General features: G+C 55.7%; 2 protein-coding genes across 4 annotated transcripts in view; one reads left to right on the forward strand and one right to left on the reverse strand.

The window, feature by feature from the left end:
- The window catches only part of GSK3A (glycogen synthase kinase 3 alpha), a 12,308-nt gene extending 9,955 nt beyond the window's left edge, over positions 1–2,353 (forward strand). The window contains exons 9-12 of the mRNA XM_006903881.1: positions 8–103; positions 499–685; positions 1,019–1,111; positions 1,658–2,353. Coding sequence (XP_006903943.1) covers positions 8–103; positions 499–685; positions 1,019–1,111; positions 1,658–1,731 — 450 coding nt within the window. The 3' untranslated portion in view covers positions 1,732–2,353. The remainder of the gene's footprint in view (positions 1–7; positions 104–498; positions 686–1,018; positions 1,112–1,657) is intronic.
- A 2,071-nt stretch (positions 2,354–4,424) lies between these two features.
- ZNF526 (zinc finger protein 526) lies at positions 4,425–9,342 on the reverse strand. 3 transcript variants are annotated; one of them, XM_015587545.2, is made up of 3 exons: positions 9,167–9,249; positions 7,181–7,281; positions 4,425–7,092 (listed from the first exon to the last, which is right to left on the reverse strand). In XM_015587545.2, exon 3 carries the CDS (start codon positions 7,073–7,075, stop codon positions 5,051–5,053), a length of 2,025 nt encoding a protein of 674 aa, XP_015443031.1. In that variant the 5' UTR covers positions 7,076–7,092; positions 7,181–7,281; positions 9,167–9,249; the 3' UTR covers positions 4,425–5,050. The 3 variants fall into 3 exon arrangements, with proteins under 3 accessions (XP_015443031.1, XP_006903924.1, XP_024899879.1); XM_006903862.3 differs by having other exon boundaries at positions 7,181–7,404; positions 9,167–9,248; XM_025044111.1 differs by lacking the exon at positions 7,181–7,281 and having other exon boundaries at positions 9,167–9,342.
- Positions 9,343–10,431: the final 1,089 nt, after the last annotated feature.

A 10,431-nucleotide genomic window follows, 5' to 3' on the forward strand; every position in this document is an offset into this window, starting at 1 on the left:
CCTACAGGTGCTGGGAACACCAACCCGGGAACAGATCCGAGAGATGAACCCCAACTACACGGAGTTCAAGTTCCCCCAGATTAAAGCTCACCCGTGGACAAAGGTGGGGCAGGGCAAGGAGCTCAGGCATCATGGCTAAGATCCCTGTTGGAGGCCAACTAGTCTGGGGACCTGGCTATGGAGTTAAGGTTTGGGAGTGGGCCAGTAACTTTCATCAGATTGTTTGTGGAATTTCCTGTACTCTAAAAGTTGAGGACCCACAGTGGACTCAGGAGTCTCATTTTTCTGGTGGGGAAATAGGCTCACAGCAGGTGCCATACAGTCCAGGCTGTTCAGGCGATACAAACTGAGCTCCCTCTTAGGGATTGTGCCTCAGTTTCCTTATTTGGAAAGTGGGTTTGTAGGAGGCAGGCAGTCACGTTCGCTGCCAGCACTGTGGCAGTATGCCAGTTCCTGGGGAATCTCACCCTCATGACCTGTGTCCCGCCTACCCCCAAGGTGTTTAAATCTCGAACGCCGCCTGAGGCCATCGCGCTCTGCTCTAGCCTGTTGGAGTACACGCCGTCCTCGAGGCTCTCCCCGCTGGAAGCCTGTGCCCACAGCTTCTTTGATGAACTGCGATGTCACGGAACCCAGCTCCCCAACAACCGCCCGCTTCCCCCCCTCTTCAATTTCAGTCCTGGCGGTGAGGGCACAGCCTGGGATCTGGGGAGCTGGAGGGGCAGCCAGAGATCATGGAGAAGAGCTAGTGTCGAAGATGGGAGTGGGGAGCTGAGAGTGGGTGACAGGAGGCCTGGGGCTCGGGAGAGGCCCCCCCGATTCAGGGAGACCTGAACCTGCACCCGCGCCCTGCGATCTCCTGTGCTAGGCTCTTTCCAGTTTTTCATTTAAAGTATGTGTGCCCTCAAACGCTTGGCCTTGCCAAGAACTGGGTCCCGCGTTCAGTGCCCCTTTCAAATCCCAGCTGGATCTCTAGAAGCCCTGCCTTCTGACTGGACATGTCCATTCCTGTCTCTAGAACTCTCCATCCAACCATCTCTCAATGCCATTCTCATCCCTCCTCACTTGAGGTCCCCGGCGAGCACTGCCACCCTCACCCCATCCTCACAAGGTAAGTTGGGGTAAAGCAGCATTTCTTAGCCTGGGCAGCAGGCCTGTTCTTACAGCCCCTGAGTTTCCTGCAGGTACTTGAAAATAGCTGACGGTTTGATGGTATAGAAAGCATATTTTACAACATGCGAATGGCCACTTGTGTTGGGCATTATTGCCTATATATTTGTGTTGAAATGCTAAGTGGGAAACCAAAGACATGTTTGGCCTGTACAAACAGTTGAAGTTGTTGCCTACGTTTAAAAATTGGGGCCATTTCACGTACAATTTAGATTTCCTGTTTCTCTTGGGAAGAAAATCCGATAGGGCAGCAGTGGGCCTGCTCCTCAGACTGAGCTGTAGCTGCCCTTTGATGTGGGGCCTGGCTTTTTGGTGAGTCACTCAGTGACCAACCTGGCCCTTTGGCATGTGAGTTTGCAACTCTGGACCCAGAGTGACAGTTTTCAAATTCTGATGTAGCCATTCCACACTGAGTTCCTGTTCTTGGGGGTTTGGGCTGGAGTTCTGAAAGGCAAAGACTAACTGTCTGCTCTTTCCTCCCCCTCAGCTTTAAGTGAGACTCAGAGCAGCTCAGAATGGCAGCCAGCTGATGCCACAGCTCCCCTCACTAACTCCTCCTGAGGGCCCCGCCAACTACCCTTCCATCTGGGAGCCCCAAGTGGGGCTGGGAAGGGGGGCCAAAGCCCATCAAGCTCCTGCTCTGGCTGGGCCCCTAGACAAGAGGGCAGAGGTAAATGAGTCCCTGTTCCCACCTCCTGTCCCTCCCTCACCAGCCTCACCCCTATGGTGGGCTTTTTAAGAGGATTTTAACTGGTCATGGGGAGGGAAGAGAAGGATGGACGGGGTTGGGGGCTTGAGGACCTCCTACCCCCTTGGCCCCCTCCCCTCTCCCCAGGCCTCCACCTCCTCCAACCCTCCTCCCCTCCTGTGTCCCTTGTAAATAGAACCAGACCAGCCAGTCTCCTCCTTTTCCCTTTCCTGGCCCCCGGGTGTAAATAGATTGTTATAATTTTTTTCTTAAAGAAAAACGTCGATTCGCACCGTCCAACCTGGCCCCTCCCCTTCCTACAGCTGTGTTTCTCTTCTACAGCTGTGTCTCCCTCCTTCCCTCTGCCCTAAGGTCTTCTCCCTCCTCTCCTCACCCTAGAGGGCCGGGGTGGGGGGCTCCTGATGTCTTAGTTTCCACAGTAAGGTTTGCCTGTGTACAGACCTCCGTTCAATAAATTATTGGCATGAAAACCTGCTCCTGTCTGGCTGCCTGTTTCCACAGAGGTGAGGGCGGTGCCTGGTGGGCTGTCCTGGGAAAGGAGTGGGCTGCATCTCAGGAAGGGGGACGGGATAGAGTGAATGCAGGCTGGGCCATGAGAGGCCTGAGTCTGGGTCCTGGCTCAGGTACCCAGCCTTCCTGTGCAGGGACGAGCTGATTGGCTTACCTGCTGCAGAGGCCTGAGAGGAGCCTATCCCCGGGACCCAGCATGAACTATGTGCTTCCACCTAGGGAGGCACTGTTACCCCCAAGTGACCTGTGAGAGAACTGGGGATTAGGTCATGGCCACAGCGTAAGTGGCAGAGTCGATTTGAACAAAGAGCTGTCTCAGCCCGTGCTGCCTGCTGCTTCAGGGTCTGGAGGACATACAACTAACCCAGTGTAGACCCTTAACAGGCATGCATGGGAGCAAAGGCACTGACCCTGAACCCTAGCAGATCTACAAGCTTTCATTTCTATGTCTCAAATGGGATGCCGACCATGCCTGCCTCCTAGGGGTGCTGGGAAGTGACACCCCTGAGAAGGTTGGTGCAGAGAGCCTGGCTTTTACCCTCACTTAGAAAACATGCTGGGGCCGGAGGGGAGGGCCGTGAGCAAGGGAAATGGCATCCCCTCCACGTGGTGCCAGCAGTAGGTGAGGGCAGAGATCTCAGAAGTGGAAAGGGGCCTGGGGAGGAGCAACTGATATGCTCCATGGGTGAAGAAAGAGGGAGAGGAGTTTCAAACATGTTCCATAGGGAGTTCAAGAGCTGTTCCTATGGCATCTGGGCTTTCGTCTGCTCCGGCCAGTCACAAGGGCATCTGTGTACTGCCCCAAGTAAACCGTAGCCCTCTGCTCAACACCATGCAGGTGGCACTTTGTTCGTAAGATGAATGTGTACAGCAAGCGGACCTGAGCAGGGGAGGAGGGCTGGTCTGGGTAAGGGCAGAGCTGGGGCTCCTGGGGACCCCTTCCTCCTTCCTGTTCACTTCTGGTTGGCCATGAGGTCACCGAGGGTGTCCCTCACCCTCCTCTCACATCCACGGCCTCTGCCCAGCTCTGGCCCTGTCCTCTCCCTCCTGGACCATTTTTAGCCTTCCCCTTGCCCCATCCTGACCCCAAGGAGCCCCAACCCCCAGTTATGACCCTCCCCTCCCCCACACTGCCCCAACTTCTTAGCCAGGCTTTCAAGGCCTTCCAGGTCTAGGCCTCCCTCCCAGACAACTCACAGCCCTGCCTCGTTCTGCCTCCTGCTGGAGCACCTGGGTTTGTAGAGGCCTGGGAGGGGCCTGCCCCACGGACTTGCCATAAATCCTCCTCCATTTAGAGATGGTAGAATCGTCACCCCAAGGAACCTCTGCAAAGGTTGAGGATCCTTTCCTGCTCCCAAGATCTTTGATCTTTTGAGGGCCCCCTCAAACCCTAACTGCTCTGTGACATTGGCTCACCTTTCCTTCAGTATGACTCCTCTGAGACCCCAGCCTCTCCATGGGTTTCAGGTTGCAATCGCTCAAGAGCACTGGGTACAGACATGGGCCGAAGGGGACAGCCTGGGTGAAAGTCTTGGCGACATCTCTGCCTAGCTATGAGACCTTGGGCAAGTCTCTGCCCATTCTCTCATCTGTACAACAGGGATAATCCCGAGATCACTTTACAGGCCTGTTGGGATCACAATACATGTATAGTGGTAACTGCGGTGCCTGCCACAGCTAGGCAGTCAAACGTTCACTATTATTGTAGTTGTGAATAAATGGACAGTCTCCAAGTATACCAAGAACTCATCGCCCGCCCGCCCTCCCACCCCCAGTCTGTCTGTCTGGAATTTTCTCTTCCGCTAGCAGATTCTTACCTTCTCTAGGAAGTCTGACTCCTGATCTGCCACCACAGAGCTTTGTTCCCTGCTCTGGGACCTACTGCACCATCGCAGCCCTGAGGAACCTGGGGCTGAGATCTGTCTGCCTCCCACAGACAGGGCAGAGGCCCAACTCGTCTCTCACTCCTAGCATCGCCCAGCATGCAGGAAGGTGGCCTTAGGACACCCGGGCTCAAAGAATCAATGAGACACACTCAGAGAGCAAGGCCATCTGTACTTGTGCGTGTTCCTATCACACTGTGGGCCTCCTGGGCAGAGCCCGTGTCTGACTCACTCCTGTGTCTCCGGCATCACCCAGTCTGCAGCTGTGCACCTGGGCACTTATAGGGTTTTCTTCCACATGGGTCAAAAATGAGGTTAAGGAAGCCCAGAGAAGTCAAGTGTCTTCCTCCACCAGGCAGAGCCGAGTCCTGGGTGCCTAGAGTCCAGAAAACATTAGGGCTGGGGGGACAAGCAGAGAACCTGAAGAGGTATGGAACAGTGCCCAGCACAGACCTGGCACACAGCTGGGGCTCAGGAAGGGTTACCTGGTGTCGCTGGATAGGAGGGTGATACAGAGCAAAGAGCCTTGGCAAACTCTGCTTTGCAATGCAATGGGGTGACCTGAGTTCTCACATCTCAGACCTTTAGTCTCCCCTCGGGCAGAAAAAGGTGATGAGAAACCTGGCAGGGCTGTTCTGAGGAGTCAGTGGGTAAGATGTCAGGGTGGATCCTGGTACCCGGTGGGGGCCAGAGTGGCTTGCCAGGGGGTAGTCCCTTTTTTCCTCACAGGTACCCACACTTGCTGTTGCCACCAAACTTATTGTTACGCTTAGCTGTGTCACACAAAGGCCGTGTCCAACTGCAACAGCCCACTTGCTTCACTGGCCCCCAGTGCTGCCTGGCACAGCTGCAGCGTGTCTTCAAGTGCCAGTGGCTGGGACGTCTCGATGATGGCGATGGTCTCCCCGAGCTCGGTGCACATGATAGTCTGCTGAGGCTCAGGAGGCGGGGGTGGGTCAGAAGGCGGTGATCTGGGCTGCAGAGCCATCGTCCGAGCTCGGGCATGGACCCGCTGATGCAGTCGCAGGCCCGCCATGGCTCGGAACCAGCGGCCGCAGGTCCCGCAGTAGTAGGGGCTCTTGTTGTAGAGACCAGTAATGGGGAGACGGGGTGCGCGGGCGAACGCCACCGGCCGCAAGTGCAGCCTCCGGTGCTGCTGCAGGTTAGAGCTCTGTGTGAAGCGCTTGCCACAGTCCAGGCACTGGTAGGGACGCACGCCTGTGTGGGTCAGCTGGTGGCGGCTGAGGTTGGCCAGAGAAGCAAAGGTCTTGCCACAGGAGTGGCACTGGAAGGGCCTCTCGCCTGTGTGTGTCCGCAGGTGGTTGTGCACATGGACCAGCTTCTTGAAGCCCTTGCCGCAAACCCCGCAGCAGTGTCGCCGCTCAGGGGGCCCGTGAACTGTGCGCCGGTGCCGGGAGAGGCGGGAGGCTGAGGCAAAGGACTTGGAGCACTGAGGGCAAGGTAGCTGGGCAGGAGGAGCTGGGGGTGGAGGCGGGGGTGGGGGCTTGGCTGGAGCTGGGGAGGCTGCTGCTGCAGTGGGGGGCGCCCCGCTCTTGCCTGCATGGGTGCGCCGGTGGTAGAGGAACTTGGTCATGTTGCTGAATGTCTTGCCGCAGCGGCAGCGATGCAATGGGTTGGCGGTGTGGGCCCGCCGGTGGGCCACCAACGTGAGTTCTGTGCTGAAGCCACGACCACAGTCCATGCAGAGATAGCGGGCTTCCCCACGGTGCAGCCGCAGGTGCTGCTCCAGTGAAGCTGCTTTCTTGAAGACCTTGAAGCAGGTTGGACACTCGTGTGTGCCACCAACGTGGGCCCGCCCATGAGCCAGCAGCCGGTTTGCTGAGCTAAAGCTGCGCTGGCACTGGCTACAGCGGAAGGGGTGGGCCGCTGATGCTGAGGCACGGGATGTCCGCCGGTGTCGCCGGCGCGCCCCTGCTGAAGTCCAGTGTTGAGGACAATCCCCACAGCCCTGGGCCCAGCCGGCCATGGACTTGTCACCTCCCACAGTACTGCCACCAACCTCTGCCACTGGCGCCGCTGACTCCTCGTCCTCTGTCTCTTCATCATCTTCATCCTCCTCATCTTCCTCCTCCTCTTCTAGGCCATTGCACTCCTCTTTCTCTAGGGAGTCAAAGTGGGTGCCTTGGTGCTCCAAGAACTCCTCAGGGGTGGCACAGAGGGTACAACACTCAGGACACTCGTATGGCTCCATCCTGACTTCGGGTGGAGCAGGGGGTGGAGGTGGTGGTGTTGGGGGAGGCAGAGGAGGCGGCACTGGTGGTTCGGCTGCTGCACTGGGAAGGTGATGGGCTTTTCTATGAGCCACCCACAGCTCGGGCGAGGGGAATAGCTCCTGGCAGTCCCCACACTGGTACTGGATCTGGCTTGCAGACTCCCGGAGGTGGGTGTCCTGGTGGGCCAGGAGCTCGCAGCGGGAAAGGATGAGCTGGCTGCACTCACCACACTGGAAAGGCCCATCCTCAGTACCTGGCACTAGTTCTGGCTCCAGGCCAGTGTCCAGGGTAGTCAGCGCCTCCTCCTCTGTGCCAGTGGGCACATGCTGCTCCTGGTGTGAGATGACTTCCTCCAGTGTGTTATAGAGGCTGCCACACTCAGAGCACATGAACTGGTGGTGCTGGAAGAAGAGGGATGAGGCAAGGGCCTCCCCAGGTTTCAATTCAGCCAACTCTGTTGACATTTCTGTCATCTCCCCGAACATCGGTATTGACATCTCCACGGCTCCTGGTGACATCTGTGTCGGCATCTCGGCCATGTCAGCCACCTCAGCCACCACCTCTGCCATACCAGGGAAGACAGTGCCTGGAGAAAGAAAGGAGCTGGTGAGACACCAGGAAGCCAAGGGGAGGGGGGACGTCTCAGGAGTTCCCTTGCCCATCGTGTCACTCACCAGACTCTATCAGTAAGCAAGTCAGGATCCAGTGTTTATGCCTCAGTCTTCAATGAGCCTGTGCCTCTGAAGCTGACACATGCCCCACGGCGGCCAGGCATCTACAGGAGAGAGACAGCCCTCCTCAGTCTGGCCTCTGATGCTGCTGCGCTCTTTACCCAGAGGACCAGTCACACCCTTTCCAGCCTGTTCAGTGCCCTCTTTGGGCAGCACCTTTCCTTCTTCTACATGGAGAGACACAGACACAGCAAAGCAAAGTGACTAAGAGCCCAGGCCCTGGAACCCGGCTGCCCTGGCCTTGAATCTGAGCTCCACCACTTACTTCCTCTCTCTCACACTGTTTTCTCACGTGTGAAATGGGACTATGAGTAGTACTGACCACAAAGTCCCTAGTACTTGATAAACGTTAGATGATATCACTTGTAGTTATCCAGAAATGTTTTGGGATCTAAGGTCTTTGATGCTGCTATTCCTTCTGCCAAGAAAGGTCTCTCCTTATCTAGCAAACTCCTCCTCAGCATTTCCTTTGCGAAGCCTTTTCTAACAACACATCTACATCCTCAGGCTGGTGGTCACTCCCACCTTCTTGGGGTTCCTATAGCATCCTGTGCCACCTCTATCATAGCAATCATCATGAGCTTGGGATGAAGTCTCTGGTCTCTATGTTCCTCACTGAGCTTGTAGGCCGGACAGGGCTGAGTCGTTGTAGGGACTGCTGTCACCAGCACAACCACTGACCAGAGACAGGGATTTTAACTTTTGAATGTTTCTCTATGTGCCCCATCTCCCCTTCTAGATGTGTGGGTTCAACCCAATCCCGGCCCCTTCACATGGCAGGGGCTCAGGGTCCCTTCAGCAAATGACTGCCCCCCCCCTCCCTGCCCTTGCAGGCCTAGAAGCTTATTTTCCTACTTCGGTCTCTACTTTCTCCATCTTTTTTTTTTTTTTCCCCCCAACTCATCTGTTGGTTCCAGGAGGCAGGTGGAGTTCAGTTTACAACCCGGCACACAAAAGTTGCTCAAATTAAGCTCCCAGAGAGCAGGGATTTTAGTCTGTTCATCCCTGATACAGTTCCAATGTCAAGAACAATGCTTAACACACAGTAAGCACTGAGTAGATAGTTAATGAATAATGCTTCCTCCAGGAAGTGAGGCCCTGGGAGTTTAACTGTCTCTGTGCACATTCCACTTCTGCCAAACCAACTCTCCTATTTGACTATTCAATTCCCACAATAACAGCACAGCACAGAGCTCTGCCTTCAGTTGGTGCTCAATAAATGCTCCTTGAGTAAATGATTCACTAAAAACCCAGGAGCTAAACTTTCCTTAACTCCCTCACTAATTTTTGAGTTGCCAGGGCCCTGTACACAACAGCCATTCAATAAAGGATCTTCCTGGAAGTAGTCAACCAGGGGCCTGAGAGTTCAAGTTTTCCTTGTTTACAGCCAGACTCCAAACCGAGAACTCCGCTGGGAGGAAGGCCAGTGTCTGGTTTAAGGCTTACACAAAGTCGGCACCCAGTCAATATCCTCTTAGAAGGTGGCCCGAGAGAGCTAACATTTGGACTTTTCTCGACTACATTCCTCTCTTCCCAATCTTGGACTGTGAACTACGGAATGGGGGCTTTCTATACCGTAGATCAATAAGTCCTTTCAGAAAAGAACCCACCAGGGGCCTGGAAGTTCAACTTTCGCGCTACACAGCTACATATCCGTTTTCTCTGACCAGACGTTATTAACTCCACAACCTAAGAGCTCCCAGCGAGGGCTGGAGGCCCGGCGAGCTCAAGCATGGAGTCCTACACACTGCGGGAGCTCAACCACTGCTCCAGAGCACATAGGAAGGAGGACTCTCCTACCACTCCGCGCCGCCCCCGCCCTAGAGCAGGCCCCAAAGCTCTTCAACCCTTGGTGTCCCCTTCGTTGTCCATCCACCCTCTCCCTACTCCCAGCGCTCTGCTCCCCCGCCCACCCCGCGGCGCCCTCACCCTTCTCTCTCGCCTCCTGCAGCCACCGCCGCTCTTGACACAGACCCTCTGCTTGTGGCGTGCGGGACCCCTTACTATCCACGCCTCCCATTGGGCGGCGCCCTTACTTGTGGTGACCAATCAGAGCCGGCAGCGTAGGGCACGCGCCCTTGAGCCTGCGTGTTGAAGCTCAGGCGGGGCTCGGCGAGTTTCTCCACGCACACAACAGTGCCCTGTGGGCTGGGCTCGGAGTTCCGAGGCGCGCTTGCGCAGTTCTCCCGCGCCGCTCAGCCGACTCTGAAAGTTAAGCCTAGAGAAATGGGCACCATTGGAAAGCGAGGGCCCGCGGAGTGGACTGGGCCGCGGGAGACCTTGACAGAGGTGTCATTTCATAGCTAAAGAGACTGAGCATCTCTCCAAAAGTATAGCTTTGGAACCAGACACACTTGGAGTACTTCCCTTCTCTGGGCCTCACTTTTACCATAGTGTAAAATGGGCTTGAAGCATGTTCAAGACTTGATAGGAGTGGATGAAATCAAACACATAAGAACGCTCAGCACAGGGCCTGATACACCGTGGGTGCGCACTATAACCCATTTAACATGGACGTAGTCCTTCCCAGTTTGTTTTCTTCCCACTCTTCGGTTGTTTTAATGACATTTATTCACACTCACTGAGTGTCCGACCTAGGACTGGTCTTTAATAGGTTAAAATTGCCATTTGAGAGAGGAATGGACTCTTCCGAGTTCACTGCTGCAGCCCAAGCAGAACCGGCGCTGAGCCAGTGCTAGGCAGGACCTAGGTTTCCCGCCTCCCCAAGGGAGATAATTCCTGGAGGTGGTAACCGGTCCAGGAGGGGACTTGTCGCAAGGCACATGCAGACTCTGACCTTAAGTTGTCCAAATGGGGGGCAGGGTGGCCTCCACACCCAAGGTTCCATGACGCCTGGACGCCAACTCTCGTGCTAAGAGACTTGCTCTCGACAGAAACGTAAGTGCAGGTTAGAGAGGGCGTATTGGGAGGTTCCATGACCTTGGTGGGCAGTGACTGGAAGGGGTTCCGGTGGGAGTGCAGGGAAGAGGTCGTGATGGACACCATCAGGAGGTATTGGAGGGGCCTACTGCAATCTGGAAGGAGATGGAGGAGTCCTTGTTTTGATCAGGGCAAGGAACTTATAGATGGGGGTGGGGGGGTTTCCTGTTGAATGAGGAGGGATTCCAGTCGGGATCATGAGACGGCACAGTTGGAGGTTCCTGGTTGCCATTAGGAGTAAGGGGCAGTTTAAT

Source organism: Pteropus alecto, unplaced genomic scaffold, assembly GCF_000325575.1.
Source record: "Pteropus alecto unplaced genomic scaffold, ASM32557v1 scaffold920, whole genome shotgun sequence".
Lineage (NCBI taxonomy): Eukaryota > Metazoa > Chordata > Mammalia > Chiroptera > Pteropodidae > Pteropus > Pteropus alecto.

Excerpts from the sequence above, each read along its gene's own strand:
- ZNF526 (XM_025044111.1), bottom strand. The coding sequence starts at position 9,257 with ATGGGAGGCGTGGATAGTAAGGGGTCCCGCACGCCACAAGCAGAGGGT. Across the intron at positions 7,093-9,166 it reads GCAGGAGGCGAGAGAGAAGG|GCACTGTCTTCCCTGGTATG; the intron begins GTGAGGGCGCCG and ends TTCTTTCTCCAG.